Source organism: Balaenoptera musculus, chromosome 12 (genome assembly GCF_009873245.2).
Source record: "Balaenoptera musculus isolate JJ_BM4_2016_0621 chromosome 12, mBalMus1.pri.v3, whole genome shotgun sequence".
In the NCBI taxonomy this organism is placed as follows: domain Eukaryota; kingdom Metazoa; phylum Chordata; class Mammalia; order Artiodactyla; family Balaenopteridae; genus Balaenoptera; species Balaenoptera musculus.
In genome coordinates, this window is record NC_045796.1 from 34,055,157 (window position 1) to 34,082,845 (window position 27,689).

Here is a 27,689-nt window from a genome sequence, read left to right on the forward strand (position 1 = left end):
TACAAATTAGTGATACCCTGATGCTTCTCCTTAAGGGAGCAACTCCAAGGGTAATTGAGAAAGGCTCGTTCCTCATTTCCATCCCTGCATTTCCACACAAACTCACAGATGCAATCATGCCATACTGTGAACAATATCACATCAAAGAAGGTTCTCAGAAACAGTTTTTTTACACAGTGTTGGGTTTGTTTCTTCATTCTCCGGTATTTGCAATTCTAAGGATCACCATAATGTCAGGTGATATAAAGAGGGAGAAAAAATTCTGTCTGTATATATAAAATTCTGTCACGTAGGAAATGAAAATAATGTCAAAGCTCTACACACAGTTTAAAGGAAAAAAGTTGTCTTCAAGAATTAATGATGGCTGCTCCAGGGAATTTATACAAGCCTGCCATGTTTCAAAAGCAGAATCAAAGTGAACCTAAGTTCCAACTGAGTTGCAGTCCTGAAGAGCTGGGAAGCGTTGTAGTAAAAAAAAAGAGGAAATCATATGTGAATAACTTAAACGTCTCTGTATGAGGAAACTGAAGCAAAAATTACTATGGTAACTATGAATATTATTTAGCAGTCTAGTGACAATCCAAAGAAATTAAAAGCAATAATTCCAGTCACAGAAAGGGGAGAGTCTCATATAACAGAAACACATTTACTACAATTTTAATTCTAGGAACCCTAAAGCAGTGCCATCTATACAGCCCCATTCTTGTCAATATTATCAATGTGATTCTCCTCTCCCAGCTGCTCCTTTAACCATCTATAATTTAGTGACAGCTCAAAGTTTATTTGCTAAACTCAAACTCACCCACAGATTCGGTCCACCAAAGTCAATCATGTTTCCTGTCAGAAAAGTAAGTCTCTTTCTTCAGTTAGAAGGAGTTAGAATGTCTGATACGCTTTCCCTAAATAACTAATGATCTGTTCTTCTCCAGGGTTTGGGACAGCTGGAAATATCTGAACAATGAGCCAAAAGGAGGGTCATCAAAATCACCAGGAGTACTTGTTTAACATATACATAGAGTTTCCTGAGCCTTTCCCAAACCTACTGAATTAAAAACCCTGGTCCCAGAAATAGCTATCTTTCAAATGTCCCCAGTGATTTGCAAGTAAAGCCAAGTTTGGGAGGAGCCATGGTTGCAATCATAGTTCACAGTGGTGCCTCCAAGTGGCGGTTCTTGTTAGCAGTTCTAAATAGCATCCAGGGGCAAGTGCTTTCAGCAGAGGCAGCATTTGGGCTGATAGCAACTCTGGTTGGAGTTGGCTCCCTGTGGCACTGCTGGAGAGGTACATGTATGCAGCCGTACCCACCAAAGTTTTTGTCTTTGGCTGCCCTCAAAGTAATGGAGGCCCCCTGTGGTCTGTTACTTCATACTACACAACTAGTCTGGAGCTTAGGATCATTCTCTCAAGGCAAGGCAAGCAGGGTTCCTGCTGAGCCCTCTCTTGGCACTGCTGACACAAAATCGACTTTCTAAAATGACACTCTTGGAAAGTTTTGCTCAAAGTCTCCTTCTGTTTACACCCTGGATAACAACATACTAGGCCATACTATTATGACCATTGCCTCCATTGCCCTCTATTATTTTTCCTCTGCCAGTCCTGAGACTTGATTATCTCATAGCTCAGTAAATTTCTCTTCTCCCTTTGGGTGCAAGCCCAGGATGCTAGCCTGCAAGACTACTCTCCTTCTTGGATGCAGTTGAACCCAGTCATCTGGGGGACTGGGTATGTGCCCTATACTACCCTTCTGGTGAATCCACATGAGTAACATTTGTTGATCTCTTGCAGGCAATGTGAGGTGGAGGACAGAGAATGGACCAAGCTAGAGGGTGGAGGTCAAAAAGTGGGGGTGGCTGTAGCAACAAATAAAACTGAAGAAATAAGCAGAGATGATGCTGTTAAGACTCAAGAGGTCAGAAGGAAAGGCTAAATGGTCTCCAGTGATAATATGGACAGAGGAGAGTGCTGAAGTTTGGATATAGATGCCAAAGTCAAGGCTATGATATCCTTGAATTCCTAAGGTATTCACCTAAGGTATCTTTCAGCTCTAAAATGATGTACTTTTCACCTGAAATATGATATTTTGGAATGTTCCAAAAGTTATGGCACATGTCTCCAAAACTCTACAGACAAGTGACAATGTAATAAACCTTAGACTCAATAGATTTGATGTTAGTCACAGAAGACTATTTTCTATTAAAGTTCTATACCTATAACATAAACATTATTACTTAATTAGTGTGTTATAATTGAGACATGTTTATTTCATAATGCCTTGCTGCACAGGTGAGTCTTGAAAATACTCTGCTCTTATTTTTCTTATTCTCTGACTTAAATTTATATTTAAAGGGTATTGTGAAGATCTGGAAGCAAATGATCATTCAATGCTTAGTCAAAAATATACGTTCCAAATCATGGTGAATATTTAGATACTGTTGTCTAAAATAAAATCCTATCTAGAAGACAGTAAAACTTATAAACCAATAAAGAGGAAATAGACAGGAGATGTGCATATAAAAATAAATGAGTGATGCAGTAAGAAAGTTGTTTCACCTCTGTGGTATTCTTCCCCTAAACCCAGTAGCCCAGTCTAATCATGACTCAAAATGACTAACATGTTACAAAAAACTTGACCAGTACTCTTAAAAGTGATCAAGGCCAAGGAAAACAAGAGAAGATTAAGAAATTGTCATGGATTAGAAGAGACTAAGGGGACACAATGATGCAATAAATGCAATGTAGTATCCCAACTTGGATCCCAGAAGAGAGAAAAAAAGACATTAATGATAACATTAATGAAATCTGAATAAATCTGTGGTTTAGGTAATAGAGTATCAATGTTAATTTCTTATCTTGACAAATGAATGGTAATTATGTAAGATATTATCCTTAGTGGGAGCTGGGTAAAAGGGACATGTGGATTCTCTGTCCTCTTCTTACATTTATGTAAATTTAAAATGATTCCAGAATAAAAAGGTTTTAAACAGTGCATATGAGACTATGCTTCTGTTTATAGCAAATTATATAATTAGTGCTAACACTGTCAATGATAACAACTAGACCAACTGGACAAAATATATAAAAACATTTATGTAAAGCCATATGACAGCTATCAAGAAGATAAAGAATCAACTTCTCAATATCAAGGAGAAGACTGATGTCTATAGAGATAATTAGTGTATTGTGACAGCTTTTGTCCTGTGGGCATTTCCCTGTTCAGAAGACATGGCTCAGAGACTGAGCAGTGCTTTGACAGTCTTGCTGTACTAAGAGGACAAAAGTTGGATTCCGGAACTTGTATGGGTGAGACTTAGGTAAATTCCACACACTTTAGTTTGGACTTCAAAGACAGGAAGCCTAGAATGGAGATAAACTAGAATTAAATCAGCTGTCATGGGAGTTCAGCACAGCTCTGAGGCATCTAAGTATCCCAGAAATTGGATTAAGATGATCCATATTGCCATTGCCTGGCAGAAGTATCAGAAAATCCTCATAAGGTAAAGATAATTTTTTAGGCCTAAATTATGTCTACACACACTTTTTTCAAATACAACTTCTGATATGCAAAAATAATCAAGAATGTGAGGATATAAGACAGCATAAGAAAGAATCAGCAAATGAAACAGAAATAAAATATATTCACAAAGGCCAGATATTAGAATTATAAAATAAGAACTCAAATAATTGTTACTTTATGCTCAAGGAGATAAAAATAGAATATTGAAATTGAATATAATTTTATTATTAAAAATTCAATAGATATATAAAATTTTGATATAAAACTAGATACTAAACTATTTTAAATGAACCAAAGAGAAATTCTAGAACTGAAAAATATAATACATGAAATTAAGAATCTTATGATTGGTTTCAACAGTAGTTTTTACATAGCTGAAGAGAGACATCATGAACTGGAAGTAAGTAAGAAGAAAATATCTAGAATGAAGGACAGAAAGCCAAAAGGATGACTACAAATAAAAGAGAGTGTAAGATGCATAGTGTATACTGTGAGAAGTTCTAAATTATTCTAAATCGTATTTATAGAAGAGAGATAATGGGGAAGGAGCAATATTTGGAGAGTTAATGGCTGAATTAGTTCTTGAACTGATGAAAGACATCACTCTGCAGATATACCAACCAAATAAATCCCAATCCAGAAAATAGAAAGCTATCACCTATAGCAGCACTGCCCAATAGAACTTTAGGCAATGACAGAAATGATCTGTTCTGTGCAATCCAGTGTGGTAGCTGCTAGTCACATGTGGCTATTGAGCACTTGAAGTGTGGCTGTGCAACTGAGAAACTGAATTTTAATTTCATTTGAATTAATTGAAATATAAATTTAATAACCATATATGTCTAATAAAGATTGTATTGGGCAGTGCAGATCTGGAGCATCATAGTAAAACTAGTGAAAAACAAAGATAAAAATCTTTAAAGAAATAAAAGACTTTACAAAGGACAATTATTAAATAGTTACCTTTTCCACATAAACAATGGAAACCAGAAGACAATAAAATATGCCAAAAAACAATAAGAAACCTACAATTCTATACCCAATAAAAATATCCTTCAACAATGGAGGTGAACTCTTGTTATATGCCTAGTTTAACTCATAGGGCATATTGGAGATGAATTTGCATATTGCCTTTGAAACTTTTGAGATATTAAGAAACTTTTGTTTCTGTTTCCCTGTACTCTGAGAATTCATCTTCTCAATGTGGCTCCTTTGGCTCACCCAGAGGGACGTTACCACTTTCTATACACACTTCTGCTGTGGCATTTATACTATCATTTTGCATTTACTGGTTTACACGTTTGGTTTTCTTACTTGAATGTCACTTCTCTGGGAAGTTTTGAACATAAGCACCTAGTAATTAGATTTCAGATGGTACTCAAAAGTGAATCATTTTAAAACAAAAATTTAATGATAGTAAGATTTATTTCATAGTCACTTGTCTGGGAAATATTGGAGACAAGCATCCAAAAATTTAAAATATTCCCACATGCTATATTGTAGTTGATATCCAAAACTATTACTTTAGAACTGAAAGATACCTTAGGACAATTTATATATAAAACTAATTCATGTATTAAAGAAATTCAAACTCAGAGATTAAGTGACCTGCCCAACATCCCACAAAAACTAGAGCCAGAAGCAGACCCAGTCTTCCAGTCCCATGTACATTCTTCTATATCATGATATCTCAGGATTAAGAATCTTTCTACTTTTATGGATCCAGCATATCTATCTTATATCTCTTCTAAACCATTTTTTGAGTTTAGCTATTACCAACTTTTAAAAAAAATCGACTTCCAGTCTTCAGTCTGAAAGAAACACTAACCTAGGAGTCAGGGGACCTGGATTCTTATCTCAGCTTTGTCACCAGTGGATCTGGGAGTCTTGGGAGAGTATCACCTACCTTTGCTGGACCTGTTCATTCCAAAAAGTAATATGTTTCACAGCATGAAATATAAAATGAAGCAGATATTCTAGGAGAGGTCTGAATTTAATTCATATCCTTAAATACTATCATTCTGCATCAAATATTTTGAATTTACTTTCTGTTCCTCACCTCATCCACTTTCCAATGAGAGAAAAATAGACTTAAAAAAGCATGTCGCAGTGAAAGTTGTATAAGTTGTTCTTAAAAGTCACCATCAATGATTAGTTTTTAGTGAATGTCTAATACAGCATAGCCAGTTAAACACAAACAAATAGAATGTCTGTTTGTTCCATTTTGGCAAGTTGACACGGTCTAAAGGATGGAGAACCACCATCATTGTAGGGAGAGCATGCTTCGGGGATATACATGTAACTTGTATGTTACATATCTATCTGGGTACATTTTACATTGTTCAACAAATTTCTGAATTAGACCATTTTTTTAAAGGTAAAGAATAGCTTTATAAATATTAGATAATTATTGGTTCTGGGTAAACACTGGATCCAGGAGAAAAATAATACAAATTCAACTCGAATATAGTCTCTCTGCACTCCTCCCTACTCCCATATCCTCAGGCCAATCTGGCCAGGAATTTGGATGCCTCTGGGCACAAAGCAGGTTGAACAGCTGTTTGACTCACTGCTTTTGACTCCTTGTCGTTTGGCAGATTGGAATCACTGCTGAGAGCACCATTTGGAATTTTTTTCACCCAAAACTGATATTTTTGAACATGAAATTGAAATATAGCGAGGCACTGGTACACGTTCATAGAATAATAGTGCCAAAAGAGAGTGTGATAGATTTATGTCAAAACTCTAACTTGCCCCAAAAGTGTTTAAAGAGATAACCCTAGATTGGTTGAGGTGGGCATGATAGTGCATGAATATGGATTTTCTGAAACTGTGAATATAAAAAATGATACCAGCTTCAGGTGTGTGAACTGGTGAGGAGAGAATATCAGACATGAATATAAATGGAGATGTATACAAACAGGTAGGAAAAAAAGAGCTAGGCCATATATACTGAAGGGAGACTGATTAGGGAAATATAACTAGAGAATCCAAAAGAGTCACTAAGTCTAGGTTTGGGTATTTGAGAGGAGGCTACTACTACTACGACTACGACTACCAACAAAAACAACAGTCTCAACAGTTGTTGTTGTTATTATTATAACAACAGCAACAAAAATAGTTTATGTTTACAAAGCAATAGTGTATACATCTGTCAGCACTGTTCTAATGTTTTAAACATAATAATTCATTTAATCTTCTTGACAATCATAAGAAATAAGAACTATTGTTATTGTTTCCAATTTATGGGAGATGAAACTAAGGCACAGAGAATTTAAGTCACTGATTCAAGATCACACAGCTGGTAGAGGTGAAGTCATGGTTTGACTCTGTGGCTGAAAAGCAATGAATCAATCTAAAATCTTACCCATAGGAAAAAAATGCTATGGAGAAATTGAACACTTTTGTATTAAGCATATAATAAGCAAAGCCTGAACAAAGGAAAGAAACCCCACTGCAGCACTATGTGATGACAGCAAAAAAACATACAAAAACTGACAAAATTTCCTTCTCTTTAGGTCCTTCAGGTGAATTATATTTCTTCCCAAATTTACCTCTTTTGTCCCCATCTTCAGACCAGAGTACACACAGATCTAAGCCTTCTTTTAAGGTCTCAATCCTCCTCCAATAATTAGCAAACCACAGTGTTAGAAAAGTCTCTTTATATTTAAAATTAATCACTGACTTTCCAACTTAAGCCCATTTCCTCTTCTCTGATCTTTATTGGAAACGGGAGATAACAAACTAGAGGAAGGCAGTTAAAATTCTAATCACTTTCAGTTTTTCCTTTTTATTTAATAAGTTATTTAAAATGTACTTCTGCTAAATCCTATTTTAAAATCTCCCTGACATTAATGACTGATATATTCAAGTTTTTCTGACAGGCCTATTTGGCCACCTTAAATGTACTGAGGGTGAGTTTTCTCATCTTACCTCTCCGTTTTCTAAGGGGTGTATCTTGGAATAAAATGAAGTGCAGATGACCTCATCGTCTTTGGCGTATGATGGTGGTCCAGTGCGGGGATAAATATTGTAGAGGGTTAGGCACTCTGTGTCCGTCACAGCATGATACTGCCAGGGCTTATAATCAACATCATCAAGTGAGCGTTCCAAAATCCAGTTTCCAGGCCGAGGGGAATTAGCTGCTTTCACAATCACATACGCAATCTGGAACACCTGGGGAAGAGTGACAACAACAACATGTAACTCTGAATTCCAAAGGGTTCTCACTATTACATATCAAATATAAGGCCTACCTAAGGTTACAATAGATTTTATTCAGATATTATTTTCCATAACCCTATTTTATTCTCTAAAAATATTTTTACTGTTACATATCCGTATTTCATACCTTTTGGCTAAGATGAGATGTTCTATTTTGTGGATTTTAGTTCTCTAATAACTCATTAACATCATTTCACGTAATTTTTGAAGTTCTATTATAATCACAATCAGTTAAAGCATTTATTACATCCAATTTACTCACCTTACTCTGTTGGAAATTATAATATATGAGTTAGAAATTCCATGTGTGGATAGTGCTTGATAGATTAGAAAACAGTTACTTATGTCACCTAATCCTCAGACAAGTACCATCCATTACTGTGGTACAGCAAAAACAACATAGTGATTCAGAGGCACAATCCTGTGTTCAAATTGTGGACCCAGCATTTCTGTGACTTTGGGCAGATTATTTTACTTTGTCAACTCCTAGCTCCCTTTTCTGCAAATTAGGGTCAATAATAAGTACATTAAGTACATTACTGAGAGACAGTTTAGATTAAATGAGATAACATATGCAAAATACCTAGCAAAAGGCTTGGCTATAAATACTCAATAAATGTCATTTCCTTTACATCCCCAAATAGAAAATAACAGAGAGGAAATTCTAGTACATGCAGACAACTGTTTGAAACTGGAACATATTCAATGAAGGGCTTCTGTACCTTCTGTATAAGAGGTAAACATGTGTTAAAGAAAAGGAAAATAAAGGCATCAAGTGACTGTAAGTCAACAGAGTGACAACTGAGGGGAATATGGCAATCCTCTATGTTCAAATCTACATAATATTTGAAGAGGTAAAAAATAAATATTCTGGATATTTTGTGATGGTCCATGTGTGTCTTTACCAATTCAATCCAAAAGTCCAAAAGAACAATGCACAAACATTACCAAATGACATTTATTTGCAATGTCCTGGATAGAAAGGTAGATACAAGCTAGTTTAAGTTATTGTCCCACCGTCTATGAATTGATAATATATTGTAATAATGATATATATAATGAGTACACTAATAATAAAGCAGTGGTATATGTTCTTTTTTTTTTTTTTTTGGTATATGTTCTTTTTAGTAAATTCAGTGAGGTACAGGGAGCTTGTCAACCCTAAGCTCTGGGTGATTGGGGTCATTGAAAGGATACAACTGGAGGACAAATCTGCTAAAATGTGATTAAAGGGTCTGCTTAGAAGGGAGCTTGAAAGGAATGTTCTGAAAATAAACCTTATTTGCTACATAGTTTTGACATGAGTCTTTCAGGAATACATCTACACTGTCTATGGTAAACTTTAAGGGACTGAATTTAAAAATACGAAAGGTTGATATATAAGATGTAAAACAGGAGACCTTCAAGATGGCGGAGGAGTAAGACGTGGAGATCACCTTCCTCCCCACAAATACATCAGAAATACATCTACATGTGGAACAACTCCTACAGAACACCTACTGAACGCTGGCAGAAGACCTCAGACTTCCCAAAAGCCAAGAAGCTCCCCACGTACCTGGGTAGGGCAAAAGAAAAAAGAAAAAAAAGAGACAAAAGAATAGGGATGGGGGCTTCCCTGGTGGTGCAGTGGTTGAGAGTCTGCCTGCCAATGCAGGGGACACGGGTTCGAGCCCTGGTCTGGGAAGATCCCACATGCTGCGGAGTGGCTGGGCCCGTGAGCCACAATTACTGAGCCTGCGCGTCTGGAGCCTGTGCTCCGCAACAAGAGAGGCTGCGATAGTGAGAGGCCCATGCACCACGATGAAGAGTGACCCCCGCTTGCCACAACTAGAGAAAGCCCTTGCACAGAAACGAAGACCCAACACAGCCATAAATAAATAAATAAAAACAAATTCTTAAAAAAAAAAAAAAAGAATAGGGATGGGACCTGAACCTCGGGGAGGGAGCTGTGAAGGAGGAAAAGTTTCCACACGCTAGGAAACCCCTTCACTGGCAGAGACGGGGGGTGGCAGGGCAGGGTGGGTAACTTTGGAGCCACGAAGGAGAGCACAGCTACAGGGGTGCAGAGGGCAAAGTGGAGAGATTCCCGCGCAGAGGACTGGTGCCGACCAGCACTCACCAGCCTGAGAGGCTTGTCTGCTCACCCGCCGGGGCAGGTGGGGGCTGGGAGCTGAGGCTCGGGCTTCAGAGGTCAGATCCCAGGGAGAGGACTCGGGTTGGCTGTGTGAACACAGCCTGAAGGGGGCTAGTGTGCCACAGCTAGCTGGGAGAGAGTCCACGAAAAAGTCTGGAACTGCCTAAGAGACAAGAGACCATTGTTTTGGGGTGCGCGAGGAGAGTGGATTGAGAGCACCACTTAAACGAGCTCGAGACGGGCACAAGCCGCGGCTATCAGCATGGACACCAGAGCCGGGAATGAAACGCTAAGGCTGCTGCTGCAGCCACGAAGAAGCCTGTGTGCAAGCACAGGTCACTATCCACACCTCCCCTCCTGGGAGGCTGTGCAGCCCGCCACTGGCAGGGTCCCATGATCCAGGGACAACTTCCCTGGGAGAACACACGGCACACTTCACGCTGTTGCAACATCATGCCGGCATCTGCCACTGTAGGCTCGCCCTGCACTCCGTACCCTTCCCTCCCCCTGGCCTGAGTGAGCCAGAGCCCCCTAATCAGCTGCTCTTTTAACCCCGTCCTGTCTGGGTGGAAACAGAGGCCCTCAGGAGACCTACACACAGAAGCAGGGCCAAATCCAAAGCTGAAGCCAGGAGATGTGCGAACAAAGAAGAGAAAGGGAAATTTCTCCCAGCAGCCTCAGGAGCAGCGGATTAAATATCCACAATCAACTTGATGTACCCTGCATCTCTGGAATACCTGAACAGACAACAAATCATCCCAAAATTGAGGCGGTTGCCTTTGGAGCAACTGTAGACTTGGGGTTTGCTATATGCGACAGACTGGTTTCTGGTTTTATGTTTATCTTAGTGTAGTGTTTAGAGTTTATTATCATTAGTAGATTTGTTTATTGAATTGGTTGCTCTCTTCCTTTTTTTTTTAATGTATAGATATATATATGTTTTTCCTTTTTCTCTTTATGTGAATGTGTATGTGTATGCTTCTTTGTGTGATTTTGTCTGTATAATTTGCTTTTATCATTTGTCCTAGGGTTCTGCCTGTCCTTTTTCTTGTTTTGTTTTGTTTTGTTTAGTATAGTTTTTAGTGCTTGTTATCATTGGTGGATTTGTTTTTTGGTTTGGTTGCTTTCTTTCTTTTTTCTTTTTTTTAAATTACGTTTTAATTTTTTTAATTTTTAATAATTAAAAAAATTCTTTTATTTCATAACTTTATTTCTTTTTCTTTTATTTTCTCCCTCCCTCCCTCTCCTCTCTCTCTCTCTTTCTCTCTCTCTTTCTCTCTCTCTTTCTTTCCTTCTTTCTTCTCCCTTTTCTTCTGAGCTGTGTGGCTGACAGGGTCCTGGTGCTCTGGCTGGGTGTCAGGCATGTGCCTCTGAGGTGGAAGAGCTGAGTTCAGGACATGGGTCCACCAGAGACCTCCCAGCTCCACGTAATATCAAACAGCAAAAGCACTCCCAGAGATCTCCATATCAACACTAAGACCCAGCTCCGGAATTCCCTGGTGGTGCAGTGGTTAAGAATCCGCCTGCCGATGCAGGGGACACAGGTTCGAGATCTGGTCTGGGAAGATCCCACATGCTGAGGAGCAACTAAGCTGATGTGCCACAACTAATGAGCCTGTGCTCTAGAGCCCGCAAGCCACAACTACTGAGCCTGCATACCACAACTACTGAAGCCCGTGTGCCTAGAGCCCATGCTCTGCAACAAGAGAAGCCACCACAATGAGAAGAACGTGCACCACAATGAAGAGTAGCCCCCACTCTCCACAACTAGAGAAAGCCTGAGCACAGCAATGAAGACCCAGTGTAGCCAAAAATAAATTAAAAAAAAAAAAAAAAGACCCAGCTCCAATCAACGACCAGCAAGTGACAGTTCTGGACACCCTATGCCAAACAACTAGAAAGACAGGAACACAACCCCACCCATTGGCAGAAAGGCTGCCTAAAATCATAATAAGATCACAAACACCCCAAAACACACCACTGGACACAGTCCTGCCCACCACAAAGACAAGACCCAGCTGCATCCACCAGAACAAAGGCACTAGGCCCCTCTACTAGGAAGCCTACAAACCCACTGAAACAACCTTAGCCACTGGGGGCAGACACCAAAAACAACAGGAACTACGAACCTGCAGCCTGCAAAAAGGAGACATCAAACATAGTAAGTTAAGCAAAATGAGAAGACAGAGAAACACACAGCAGATGAAGGAGTAAGGTAAAAACCCACCAGACCAAACTAATGAAGAGGAAATAGGCAGTCTACCTGAAAAAGAAATCAGAGTAATGATAGTAAAGATGATCCAAAATCTTGGAAATAAAATGGAGAAAATACAAGAAACGTTTAACAAGGATCTAGAAGAACTAAAGAGCAAACAAACAATGATGAACAACACAATAAATGAAATGAAAAATTCTCTAGAAGGAATCAATAGCAGAATAACTGAGGCAGAAGAACAGATAACTGACCTGGAAGATAAAATAGTGCAAATAACTACTGCAGAGCAGAATAAAGAAAAAAGAATGAAAAGAATTGGGGACAGTCGTAGAGACCTCTGGGACAACACTAAACCCACCAACATTCGAATTATAGGGGTCCCAGAAGAAGAAGAGAAAAAGAAAGGGACTGAGAAAATATCTGAAGAGATTTTACTTGAAAACTTCCCTAATATGGGAAAGGAAATAGTCAATCAAGTCCAAGAAGCACAGAGATCCCATACAGGATAAATCCAAGGAGAAACACGTCAATACACATAGTAATCAACCTATTAAAAATAAATACAAAGAAAAAATATTAAAACCAGCAAGGGAAAAGCAACAAATAACATACAAGAGAATCCCCATAAGGTTAACAGCTGATCTTTCAGCAGAAACTCTGCAAGCCAGAAGAGTGACAGGACATATTTAAAGTGATGAAAGGGAAAAACCTACAACCAAGATTATTCTACCCAGCAACGATCTCATTCAGATTCGATGGAGAAATTAAAACCTTTACAGACAAGAAAAAGCTAAGAGAATTCAGCACCAGCAAACCAGCTTTATAACAAATGCTAAAGGAACTTCTCTAGGCAGGAAACACAAGAGAAGGAAAAGACCTACAAAAACAAACCTAAAACAATAGAATTCAAGACTCAAATCAATAGAATTAGAAATAAAAAAGGAGAAGTAACAACTGACACTGCAGAAATACAAAGGATCATGAGAAATTACTACAAGCAACTATATGCCAATAAAATGGACAACCTGGAAGAAATGGACAAATTCTTAGAAAAGCACAACCTTCCAAAAGTGAACCAGGAAGAAATAGAAAATACCAACAGACCAATCACAAGCACTGAAATTGAAACTGGGATTAAAAATCTTCCAACAAACAAAAGCCCAGGACCAGATGGCTTCACAGGTGAATTCTATCAAACATTTAGAGAGGAGCTAACACCTATCTTTCTGAAACACTTCCAAAATATAGCAGAGGGAAGAACACTCCCAAACTCATTCTACAAGGCCGCCATCACCCTGATACCAAAACCAGGCAAAGATGTCACAAAGAAAGAAAACTACAGGCCAATATCACTGATGAATATAGATGCAAAAATCCTCAACAAAATACTAGCAAACAGACTCCAACAGCACATTAAAAGGATCAAACACCACGATCAATTGGGGTTTATCCCAGGAAAGGAATGCAAGGATTCTTCAATATACGCAAATCAAACAATGTGATACACCATATTAACAAATTAAAGGAGAAAACCCGTATGATCATCTCAATAGATGCAGAAAAAGCTTTCGACAAAATTCAACACCCATTTATGATAAAAACCCTCCAGAAAGTAGGCACGGAGGGAAGTTCCCTCAACATAATAAAGGCCATATATGACAAACCCACAGCCAACATCGTTCTCAATGGTGAAAAACTGAAACCATTTCCTCAAAGATCAAGAATAAAACAAGGTTGTCCACTCTCACCACTATTATTCAACAGAGTTTTGGTAATTTTAGCCACAGCAATCAGAGAAGAAAAATAAATAAAAGGAATTCAAATCAGAAAAGAAGAAGTAAAGCTGTCACTGTTTGCAGTTGACATGATACTATACATAGAGAATCCTAAAGATGCTACAAGAAAACTACTAGAGCTAATCAATGAATTTGGTAAAGTAGCAGGATACAAAATTAATGCACAGAAATCTCTTGCATTCCTATACACTAATGATGAAAAATCTGAAAGAGAAATTAAGGAAACACTCCATTTTACCACTGTAACACAAAGAATAAAATACCTAGGAATAAACCTACCTAAGGAGACAAAAGACCTGTATGCAGAAAACTATAAGACACTGATGAAAGAAATTAAAGATGATACAAACAGGTGGAGAGATAGACCATGTTCTTGGATTGGAAGAATCAACATTGTGAAAATGACTATACTACCCAAAGCAATCTACAGACTTAATGCAATCCCTATCAAACTACCAATGGCATTTTTCACAGAACCAGAACAAAAAATTTCACAATTTGTGTGGAAACACAAAAGCCCCTAATAGCCAAAGCAATCTTGAGAAAAGAAATGGAGCTGGAGGAATCAAGTTCCTGGACTTCAGACTATACTACAAAGCTACAGTAATCAAGACAGTATGGTACTGGCACAAAAACAGAAATATCGATCAATGGAACAGGATAGAAATCACAGAGATAAACCCACGCACATATGGTCACCTTATTTTCGATAAAGGAGGTAAGAAGATACAGTGGAGAAAAGACAGCCTCTTCAATAAGTGGTGCTAGGAAAACTGGACAGCTACATGTAAAAGAATGAAATTAGAACACTTCTTAACACCATACACAAAAGCAAACTCAAAATGGATTAAAGACCTAAATGTAAGGCCAGACACTATAAAACTCTTAGAGGAAAACATAGGTAGACTATTCTATGACATAAACCATGGCAAGATCCTTTTTTACCCACCTCCTAGAGAAATGGAAATAAACAAAAATAAACAAATGGGACCTAATGAAACTTAAAAGCTTTTGCACAGCAAAGGATACCATAAACAAGACAAAAAGACAACCCTCAGAATGGGAGAAAATATTTTCAATGAAGCAACTGACAAAGGATTAATCTCTAAAATTTACAAGCAGCTCATGCAGCTCAATATCAAAAAAACAAACAACCCAATCCAAAAATGGGCAGAAGACCTAAATAGACATTTCTCCAAAGAAGATATACAGATTGAGAACAAACACATGAAAGGACGCTCAACATCACTAATCATTAGAGAAATGCAAATCAAAACTACAATGAGGTATCACCTCACACCAGTCAGAAAGGCCATCATCAAAAAATCTACAAACAATAAATGCTGGAGAGGGTGTGGAGAAAAGGGAACCCTCTTGCACTGTTGGTGGGAATGTAAATTGATACAGCCACTATGGAGAACAGTATGGAGGTTCCTTAAAAAACTAAAAATAGAACTACCATACGACCCAGTAATCCCACTACTGGGCATATACCCTGAGAAAACCATAATTCAAAAAGAGTCATGTATCACAATGTTCATTGCAGCTGTATTTACAATAGCCAGGACATGGAAGCAACCTACATGTCCATCGACAGATGAATGGATAAAGAAGATGTGGCACATATATACAATGGAATATTACTCAGCCATAAAAAGAAACGAAACTGAGTTATTTGTAGTGAGGTGGATGGAGCTAGAGACTGTCATACAGAGTGAAGTAAGTCAGAAAGAGAAAAATAAATACCATATGGAATCTAAAAAAAAAAAAAATGGTTATGAAGAACCTAGTGGCAGAACAGAAATAAAGATGCAGGTGTAGAGAATGGACTTGAGAACACAGGGAGGGGGAAGGGTAAGCTGGGATGAAGTGAGAGAGTGGCATGGACATATATATACCACCAAATGTAAAATAGATAGCTAGTGGGAAGTAGCCACCTAGCACATGGAGATCAGGTTGGTGCTTTGTGACCACCTAGAGGGGTGAGATAGGGAGAGTGGGAGGGAGATACAAGAGGGAGGAGAGATGGGGATATATGTATATGTATAGCTGATTCACTTTGTTATAAAGCAGAAACTAACATACTATTGTAAGGCAATTATATTCCAATAAAGATGTTAAAAAAAACATAAGACAGGTGGCTCTGATGCTGGTCTTTTGAGATCTTTACTAGGATCTGAGCATTTCTGTGTGCACTAAGGGGAGAATCACGAGCCATCATATGACTGAAAGTAGGGATGGTATTTGCATCTTAGGCACAGTTGTGTAAATACTGGTAATTAAAATACTGAAATACTTCTGTAGTTGGTAAATCACTGCTGCCCAAGCCTACCAAATGCCTCCTCTCTCCTGAGATCATCTGGTTAACCCTGGGATAGCAAGGAACAGCCAAGACGTCGTCTCTGATTAGTCTGGGCTTTGACTAATTCTACTTTATTGACTATCACTCCAGATGGGAAATATTATGAATTTATATTTACAAAGGTATATAGATAAGTGTAATTGCAGATATACACACATATATGCATTTGTGTCTATAATTATTGGAATACACTTAGACATTTTGGGGAAGTGTAGATATGGACATCTTAAAGCTGTGACCTATGGGGTTTGGCAATCAGGAGTCAAAGAGATAAGAAGAGCTTTTAAATTTCATCTAATAACCTGCTATATTAATTGCATTAACATAAATGTCTTGGTTTTTAATAAAATTATTTTTAAAATAAAGAAATATTTTTAAAAGTATTGAAGAAAGGACAAGAGTAGGAGTAAAATGGAATATACTCTAGCAATCATAATCTAAAGTATTTGCTACTTCTGCATTTTTTTAGGTGTTATTCATAAGAAATTATTTCTCTTAGACTCTGTACTCAATAACTCATACACATGGAACCTCTTTTAAAAGGAATTCACTGAAGGACAAACCTATTGATTAATCTGATAGAACAGAGAGATATTTGATTCTATTAAAAATCTGAAATACCCTGGTCCTAATTTCTGGTAATCCTAAATTATTTGTGACAAAGTCTATAAAATGATAAAGAATATGAATAAATAAATTGTGAGCTCCTAAAGGGCAGAGATGCTACAATCCTTATTATAATTCTTTTGAAATAGTGTGCATTCAATATTTATTAGTTTTAACTGAATAACCAAAATCATTGTAACATGCTTCCATGTTACTTCTACTAGCTTAACACTTTCTTTTCTGTTTGTTAGAGCTTGAATTTCAGTCAACCAGCATATTTTGGCACTTGTAGGAACTAAGACATACATTGCTTGTATGTTCGTCCTATTACATCTCTGAGTTGAAAAAATTTCTTAAACTCTTTTACCCTCTGTTTCCCAGTGTTTCTTTTCCAAAGTCAAAACCATGGAAAGATAATGAATATAAAATACTGTGTGGTCTTTGGAAAAAAGAATCTATATAAATATTTTAAATTAGCAAATTTCTATCCAGAAAAAAGAATGCACAGATATTTTCTTAGTGGAAAACCAAAAGAGAAATATCAAAGCATAATTAGAGATCACAGGTACAAATGAGAAAAATAAAGATACACTGATGCATGGATAAAGTACTTTGTTTAGAAACAACTCAGCAAGCAAATATAGGAAAAGGCCAAATTGTCTTGGAGCTACAACATGGATTTATGACTTAGGAGCTTCTGTGCTGGCTTTGGAATAATAGATGAAATCCATGAAAAGAAGTTATACTAGAAACCACACAGACTCTTTCTATAATTCAACATAACAGCCTACATTAAGTGACATGGAAAAGCAGTCATTGCCTTCGAGAATATGTCACCCCATTTCAAAACAATATCCTTCTTTCATTTATTTTCTATGGATTCTTTCACATTTCATGCAAAATTAATTAAATTAGTTAGCATGTAGTATTTTGAATAAACTTTTAAAAATGTGGTAGACAGCATTATTGGAAAACACAATGAATAGAAGTATTCTTTGAAGGCGTCAGGCAAAGACTGTGAAAATTCTAATAGTGATTTTCTAAGTATGCCAAAATTTTAATGACTTGAATAGAATAATTCTCTAACGTACTCATGCTACTTTTATTAACTCTGTCTTTTGTTTTCAGTATAAAGGCTCTTCAAAATCAGTAGTTATAAAACCTTATTTCCAGATGGAAAAAACCCCAATCTGTATGGGGTGCAACAAGGAAAGCAAACACCTCATTATAAGTACAAAAATGCTATGATGGCTAGGCTTCTATAAACCGTAGATCTCAATACACAATACCCAAATTTTTGGAGGGCACGTTTTACAAAGTTGGTGGCTAAAAAAAAAAAATCCCAAATAATTTTTGAAATAATACCAAATGTTTGACATTTTACTGTAACAAAGAGAACTTTCTATTACATATTCCATTTGTGCATCACCTAATAAAATATCATGTAATTATAATCATATGTCACTGATGTAGCATTAAATTAGATGTTCCTAGAGTATTAAGAACCTGATCTCAGTTAGGGTGGAAATGAAGAATACAGTCTTTCTGAAGAATCCTTCAGTCTCAAAGTAACAAGTAACATGCAATGACCATCATATGCACTGATGCTTTCCCATCTTTTTCACATTATAGGAGGAGACCTCACAGCCTGAAGTGAACAGCCTAGGAACTTTGGCCACTCTAGATACTGTCCTAGGACAGGATATACATTAGCTCACCTGTAATCCATGTGGGTAAGTCTGACCTCCAGAACTAATTTCTAGCACATGCATTGCTGGGTCTGAATTTTTGAAAAATATTCTCTGCTATGACTCTCAGGAACCTACTTTATCCCAGTTCTTTTGTCCTCAGAAGAATCATGGATCTAGGAAAATGCTACCAAAGAGTATTGTGTTTTGGAGATTTTAGTGATACTTTTGAGTGTCACTGGCACACAGTTAAGAGAGCCAGGCCAAAGAAGGACTCCTTAATGATGTAACAAGGACAGAGGACCTCCATTTCCTATAGGCTGATCCCCCAAGAAAGCCATAAAACTATTAATGAAGGCCACTCTCTGTGGAAGATGGTACTTCATCTTTCTCATAGAACTTGACCTGAATTACTCTTTTCCATTTCTTGTTTCCTAATTTGTCAAGAAAAAAACACATGGCCATCTAACTTCTGCCCACTGATAAGCTCTGCCTCCCTCCCCCTGTTGCTATCTGTCTGTGAACTTCCTATAGCAAATAGTTGTCCACATAACAAAATTGCTTAATTGTGAAAGAGGCTTTGCAATATTCTACTACCTGCTCTTGCCAATGTTATGGATTTAAACATTTCCACAAGCTGTGATGTCATCTCTAATATGTTTTGAACACTCCTGTGTATTCTTAGTTCTAGTATATGTTTGTCAAATACTCTTATTTATTCATATAGGTATGTTGGCTTTCAGAAAGCAATGAGAGTTATACAATATCAGAACCTGAAAGGATCCTTGGAATCATGAGTTTCAAGCTTAGTACCCATTAGAATAATCGGGGAAGCCTTATAGAAATGTGTGCATGTCTCTGTGTTGGAGTTGATAGATGGAGTTCATGTGGTTACCTGATCTTTCACCTGAGACCTAAAAAGAGGTTAAATAAATAAATAAGAAACCAATAACAACAAAGATAAGAGGATGAGGAGGGTTCAGTATTTTTCTGGAAGGTCCATGAGAGTCAGTTGAGGAGGGAGAGGAGAGATCATGGCCTAAAGTACTCAGTACTTGCCCTGGGTCAAGTCCAGCAGAAACTCACAAAGGCAGGTCTGACCAGAAGCAGGGATGAGAAGCAGGGCTGAATGTAGGAAATTCATGGAAATTCTGAGTTTAATAGAGGCTTCACTCAAAGATGCGCCCCACCCAAGCACATGTAACCAAATTCTTACTCCCCAGCAAAAACTTCTGAGCAATCACAGAAAACAAGTGGCTCATTATAATCTTAAAAATTATCTGAAGAGATTATTATACAGATTTTGAAAATATTATTACTGGACTTATTGGATCAAATTCCAACAATAGAAGCTTTTAAATGATGCTTTAAACTTAAAAAAATTAACCTACAAATAACTCTAATTATTACTTTTTGAGTGAGTTTTATGTCCCTTGTAAATTTACACTTACTTCAATAAACCTAGAATAATGTGGTGGGGAGTCCAGAAGGATAGCTCCTTGCCTGCCTGTGCTTTCAGACAAATTCATTTACAATGATTTCAAAGATGGAAGTGATTTGTGATTGTCACTCAGTTATAATGTGCAGCCCATTTATTCCCCTCCCCCCAAGTGTATACTATAATTGCTGAGTGTGAATTTAGCAAGTTGCAGGGAGGCAAATGTGCCATTTCACCTCAGGGTAAGTGGCTCCCGAGTCGCCAGAGGAACAGAAACACTCTGCCCACAATTAAAACAGATTTTTTATACTCACATTAAACTCATGTAAAGTTTATACATTTGAAAATGAATTACTCTACCACTCCAGAATTTCTAAGAAATAATAATCTATCTGGATGACCAATGATAATCCTTTGAAGATAAAATGTTCAATTGTTTGTTGAAAAAATTTTTAAAGGGTTTTAATCAATGTCGAACTACTTATGGGAAAGTATTTGAAGGACTGCTCCACCTCACTATGCAAGGAAGAAAATCTCAACTTCTAGTTCCGAAAAGTAACAAGAGTTACTTTTTCTGCTCTCTCTAAGTTAATACATAAATCTAAAGCAATTTAATTTCTTATTAAAATATTAGGTTTATTTTCCCCCTAAAGCTGGACAAGTTGATTATAAAGTTGATTTGGAAAAATTAACAAGAAAGAATAGCCAAGAGAACCTGAAATGAAAGAACAACAGATGCAGGGATGTATTATTAAATGAAAAATAATCAACGTAGAGAATATTCAGTTATACTGGATGCTGCTGTTTACTAAGAGGGCCTTTTTTGAAATGATGCATCTGTGGTGGGACTAATGGTCATCATGGCCACTAACGTCCCCAAAAGAGAGAACACAGCACCATCTATAAAGTAATCGTGCCAGAAAAGTGAACCCAAATCAGAGTGGGTCTCTACATTTTTAACTATCAGTTTACAGGAAATGAGGTATCCAAGGAGCATGAAAACAGCACCACAGGAATACAATTAGCAAAATCCAGAATGGGAGAACCTTTACTAGACAAACCATATGGCTTATTCCAAAAATAAATGGCAAGAAAATAAAAAATAATGAGGTTATAGATTAAGAAAGCTTAAGAGATATCAAATAAATACAGTATGTAACTTCAGGTGCATCCTGATTCAATCAGCTGTTTAAAAAATTTGGAGGCAAATGTGATGAATTTTAATACTGACTGAATATTTGCTAGTATTAAAGAAGTAGTAGTAACAGTATTAATTTTTAGGTGTGACAATGCTTTTGTTTACAAAAGAGCTGTATCCTTCAGAGATACATACTGAATTATAGAGGAAGTAATATGTGTGGAATTTGCCTCCAAATAATCTGGGGGGTGGGGTGGGGTATGATAAATGTAGAATTGAAACAAGAAGGGCCACAAGTTAATTCTTACAGGTGGGTGTTGGTTACATGTGGGTCTAGGATATTCTTCTCCACACTTTTGTGTATGTTGGGAAATTTTCATAATCAGAATTTTAAAAAAGATTACTAATGCATCTCATTTTAATAAACAAATGATTCTCTTTTACATAATGATTTTAACACTATTGGTAATTCAGTGCTTGCTCTTAAAAAGCAAATATTTAATGCATTTTCTTTATTATCTTGATAAATGGTTAACTCTGCTTCATGCTGCGAAGACATTGCATTCTGAGCTCAAGAAATATATCTTAATTCTTTCAAATTAATTATCAACTCTAAAGGGCATTGCTGGTCCAAAATGTTAGTCCCATCTTAAGAAAACTAGGAACATGAATAAATGGAATCCAAATGGCAATGAGTAAGGTCCTCCCTCAGCTTACTAATGCATTTAGTACTCTATGCTTCATTAAGTTGCTATCATTTTTAACAATGTTAGCTGCAGGTAAAATTCAGACAAGCATTTTCCTTCTCTTTAGCACTGCCCTTGACATCTGTTCTCTCCTCACATATTTCTCTCTTATCTGAAACAATCTATGGTTTCAAAACATTGACCTGCCTCCTGTGAATGAGCCATTGGCACAGCATGGCTTTCACAACAGCTACTGGTAAAAGAGCAGGTAGGCTGAGTCCCCCATAGAACATGACAGTCCTTTCAATGAAGCCATCACAGAGGACAATATTGGTGTGAATCACAGACAATCAGAAATGTGACAGTTTAAAGTTTGCCTTCTAAAAATTATCCACCCTGGAGAAATACCCAGGATTGCCTTTGTTTTTGTGCTTCTATAGTTATCAGGGTAAGAAGAACCTATACCTTCTCAAATTTATGACATTGCAGACATGAATGAATCACTCTAGTTCAAAGCATTTGGGGAATAATAGCAAAGATTTGTAGTGATGAGAAGAGTTAGAAATATCATGTTAACAGTGGAGAATAACAAATCAAAGACAGATGAAACTTTCTGATCTTGGTTCATGGATTCTTTCAACAGATCAGAGCCACTTAACACATTCAATTTTAGCCATTACAAATGAAATAGCATCAGCTATTTTCATGCTTATATATTGCCCCACTTCCTTGTCCTTCTCTAGGGACTTTCTTAAGAGTAGTTTGTACCCTCTTTTGTTTATTACCTTAACACCTCCTCTCTATTTAACCCTCTGCAGTCCATGCAACACTCACCACCCTACCTGAATCAATTTCAGAAGAGTTACAGCAACCCATTTGGAAAATTCATGGTTTTTTCCTCCATCCTCATCTTCTTTGAGTTCTCTACAGCTTTTGACTATACTGTTCCCCCCGCCCCCATCTGAAACTCTCTTTATCTTTGGAAAAATGATATTTATTTATAATTTAGGGATTTCTTTAAAAAAAGAAAAACATGGTTTCCTAATATGGCTTTTTACCTAAAATGGAAGGTAAACAATAGGAGAGAAGGGAGTGAAGACAAAAGGAATACTCAGAAGAGAGCACTGTGTGGGGTACGCCTGCTGTGGGTATTTTTTAATTCGAATTTCTTTAACAAAGGTGTGTCCCAATGTTCTATGTCCTAATAATCTTTTCTTGGGGAAAGTAGCATTTTATTTAGTGCTTAGTTTTTGCCAGGCACTTCAGCATGCAGAAGTTTGTTTCTGTTAACAAGAACCCTATGAGATAGGTAGGAACTGATTAGAAATTGAAATGAGAGTGTTACCCTAATTTGTGTGGTAGAAATAATAATGGCTCCTCAAAGATGTCTATATCTTAACCCTTGGAACCTTTGAATACATTCTCTTATATGTCAAAAGGGGTTTTGCAGATATGATTTAGTTAAAGACCTTGAGATGGAATGATAATTCTGGATTATATGAATGGGTCCAATATAATCAAAAGGATCCTTAAAAGTAGAAGAGGGAAGCAAAAGAGGAGGTCAGAGTGATGGAACATGAGAAAGCTTCAACCCATTTCTGGCTTTGAAGATGGAAGAAAAGACCACAAGCCAAGGAACATAGGTAATCTCCAGAAGCTGGAAAAATCAAGGAAATGAATTCCCCTCAAGAACCTTCAGAAGGGAATGCAACCTTGCCCACACCTGGATTTAGGCCAGTGAGGCTCATGTCAGACTTCTAACCTATTAAAATGTAAGATAATAAATTTGTGTTGTTTTAAGCCACTAAATCTGTGGTAATCTGTTACGACAGCAATGGAAAACTAGTACAGTAGGTAACTTGTTCCACTTCACATGACTAGTAAATTATGGAGCAAGTCTATAGATCCAGTTTTGTTTAATTTTGCTTTCTGCATAATACCTTCCATGTCTATGACTATTTCAACTAACTCCTTTATACAGATATGTCCCATATCTCAATTTCTAACCTAACCACATTCTCATGTCCCATTTTATATTTAAAACTAACAACTGAATATCTCTATGACAATTTAATTTTGCTTTGTAAAAAATTAATTTTGCCCTCGTTTTACCACCAAAACTGATATAAGTTACTAGCAGTAGAAACTGTAGAATACTCTATAGATGTTTTTTAATGCCTTACACATAATTATCAATTATTTTTTAAAATTCAATGGAATAGGTGATCAAAACTGGAATGCCACCTCTGAAACAATTTAAGGAACCTCAGAAGTAATTTCTACAAGCACCTAAAGTGTGAACCTACCTAGCCACCATTCAACATTAATAAGTACAGGTGACACATCCCTCATCATTTCTAATTTCCTTGGGAATTTTTACCAAGATAACAATCTTAAATATGGTCTAAATCACATAGTCTTCCTCTGAAATGAAAGTCTGCAAAAAAGAGAATTCTGACAAGGTTTGTAAAGCTGGCCTTTACCCCAAATTTTAAAGAGGTGACTTCACTTGCCAGTGAAGTGTGAAGAGTGTAAATGAAATGAAAAATGAGAAAACTGCAGAGCCTGCTATCATTCTGGCTAAGATTTTAAAATAAGGATAGGAGATGGCACTCATATAACTGTATAGACATTTTCTAAAGACTGAGTGCCAACAGTTATGACAAATATGCCTGAAAGGTGACCATTTCAAGAGGACATAGGATAAAGTTCTTACAAAACCACCCTGCAAATTCTTTGCTCTTTGTATTCTGCCTAGATTTCTCCTGATTTTTTTTATGAGTTCAAAACACACCAAATCATCATAGAACTTTGGTGACGTCAAGTCAAAATGATTTATGAAGTGCTGAGCTGGATTTCTGAAGCTCCAAAAGGATCCATGGCACACAGATAACACTTAGGGAATTTTACTGTCTCCTCTATGCTGCCTTCACAAAATTGTGTTTTACTCTGTCAGCAAGTTTGACTGCTCGTGGATTTTCCAAACCTCTCCATGCAGGACTAATTAATTGGTTGCACCAAAGCAAAAGTTTTTTTTTAAACCCTCACCCTTAGAGGAAAATCAAGGCTAATCAAATTAGGACTCAGCACAGGAAGGGGGAAAAAAAGCTTAAAAAGTGACTTCGTAAACAATTATCTGACACTGAAATTCATCCAGTTAAGCAGGTTATGAACGTCACAAAAAGTCATGGTTATAGTTGTCCTGAAAAAGAGCAAATGTTTTTGGACATTTTCTGTAGTATTACATGTCCTGCTGTGAACATTCTATCAGCCCTGAACATAATTAATTTATGTAAAAGCCTTCACTAGAAAAACCCTTCACACATTTCCATTTAAATTATGACAAAATGTCATTGTACTCTGATTCTGAAATTGCTATCCAATAGAACATTTGATCACAATGTCTAGAAACAAATTGCAAAGAACAATATATCTTTGGGAAACATAAGTAGTATTTCATCAATATGGAATCAAGCTCTATCTCATTTATGATACCCAAGGCATAAAACAGAATCCATAGGGCTTCTTGAACAGTTTGATTGACTACAATTACTCAACATCAAATAATAAAGCTGCAAAATCATCAAGAGTAAAATCCGACACTATAAATTGAATCTGTCTAAACAGCAGAGAATGCATGACAGCAGAACATCCACACAACTCTACCATAAGCATATATGGAGGGATAGTTGTGAATAGAAACACTATAAACAACACTTTAATGAAGTGCTTCATTACTAAGCCAAGATTCTGTTAAACCTAAACATACTGTGGATTGTTGCAAAATAACTGCAGCTATTAGTAAAGTGTTATGAGAGGTATGAAGGATGAAAGCTTAACTTTTTCTTGTTCCAGGCTTCATGTCTGCAGTGGGTATAAATATAGTATTACAAATAGTGACCATGAAAAGCAAGTAGTAAATAAAGTCACTTATTGAAAGCAGACTTTACCACATTTTGTGTGAAGGAGACCTTTTTGCCATTGCTTACCTGTTCAGCGTAATACATTACCAAGTATCATCACAGACAGAAGAATAGCCGTATGACTATTAACATTTTTTAGTCTAATCCTTTTTGTGTCTATGTCACTTTAAAATTATAGTACAAACCAAAAGAAGGTCATGATTTGAATTGTAGATATTCTTGACACGAACAACATTTTAGACATACATCAAGTGCTTAAAGAAGACAACATACTGGAATAACTTCAGATTAATTTTTCCAGACTAAACATAAATGAAATTATTTAAATATGAACAGAATAAATTTAAATGTCTATATTCTCAGTAATCTATTTAGGGAGGTTTAAAAGAATATATTCAAATGGGAATTGGAACAACTCCTTGATTAAGAAGGATGGGAAAGACAGTTACACCTGCAGTCAAATTCGCTTGAGCTAGTGTTACTCTCACCTTTTTGTTCCAGGATTCCTATTATGGATTCTAAAATTCTGTACTTCCATACATATTTTAAAGGCTCACATAGTAATATATTAATTAGTTCATTTATTCATTTATTCTTCAAATATTATTGAACAACAGATTATTTATTGTGCCAGCCCTTAACCTAAGTGTTGAAATACAGCAGTGAGGATAATAAAATTGCTCTTTCACGGAGATTATATTCTAGAAAAACAGACAACACACCAGTAGTCTGTAGGAGCCAGCTTGCACTGACTTTCAAAAGCCAATTTTGGCAAGGATGTGGAGAAAAGAGAATACTTGTACTCTGTTGGTGGAAATGTAAATTGGCACAGCCATTAAGAAAAACAACATGGAGGTTCCTCAAAAAATTAAAAATAGATCTAGCATATGATCTAGCAATTCCACTTCTGGGTATACACCCAAAGGAACTGAAAATAGGATATTGAAGAGATATATACACTCCCATGTTTATTGCAGAATTATTCACAATAGTCAAGATATAGAAACAACCTAAGTGCCCATCAATGGATAAATGCATAAAAAAGAGGTTTTATATATATATATATATATATATATATATAAATAATACATACAATGGAATATTATTTCACCATGAGAAAGAAGGACGTCCTGCCATTTGCAACAACATGGATGACCTTGAACACATATATTATGCTAAGTTAGAAAAGTCATACAGAGAAAGACAAGTACTGTATGATATCACTTATATGTAGAATCTAAAAAAGCCAAACTGGTGAAAACAGAGAGTACAATGGTGGTTACTAGGGGATGGGGAGGAAGGGAATAGGACAGATGTGGTTTAAGGGTACAAAATTGCAACGAGTGGCAAATATGTCCTAGAGATCTAATGCACAGTATAGTGAATGCAGACAATATAGTATTATAATCATAAAACTTGCCAAGAGACTAGAACTAATTATTACAACCATTAAAAACAAATGATAGCTATTAATATGATAGAGGTATTAATTATTGCTATAATGGCAATCATATTACATTATATAAATGTATGAAATTAACATGTACATATCAAATTTATACAATGTTGTATATCAAATATATTTCAATTTTTTAAAAAGCCAATTGTGTTTATCTCTTCCCAATTCCTTGTTCAGTGACATCATGTTGGTAGCTTGAAATCAGTCCTGATGTGAATATTTACACCACGGAAATTGGCTAACACTACAAATCAGGACTTTTCTTGCACCCCCAGAGAATCAACTGTTAAACATCTGCCAGGACTCCACTGCAACAGACAAGACAAATGAATAAATAATGCAATTTTAGGTAGGGGTTTCTATAATAGATGGTAATCAGGGAAGAATTTTTATTTGAGCAGAGACTTCAGTGACATGACAGAGGAAGCCATGTCAAGATCTGGCGAAAGAACATTTAAGTCAAAGGAAATAGCAAATGTAAAGGGCCCGTTGCAGGAATGAACTTG

General features: G+C 36.6%; 1 protein-coding gene across 7 annotated transcripts in view; it reads right to left on the reverse strand.

Moving 5' to 3' along the window:
* Nucleotides 1-27,689, reverse strand: part of LAMA2 (laminin subunit alpha 2) — a 603,913-nt gene that overhangs the window by 385,529 nt on the left and 190,695 nt on the right. For all 7 annotated transcript variants that reach the window (XM_036871358.1, XM_036871360.1, XM_036871357.1 and 4 more), the window contains exon 4: nucleotides 7,448-7,690. In XM_036871358.1, coding sequence (XP_036727253.1) covers nucleotides 7,448-7,690 — 243 coding nt within the window. The remainder of the gene's footprint in view (nucleotides 1-7,447; nucleotides 7,691-27,689) is intronic.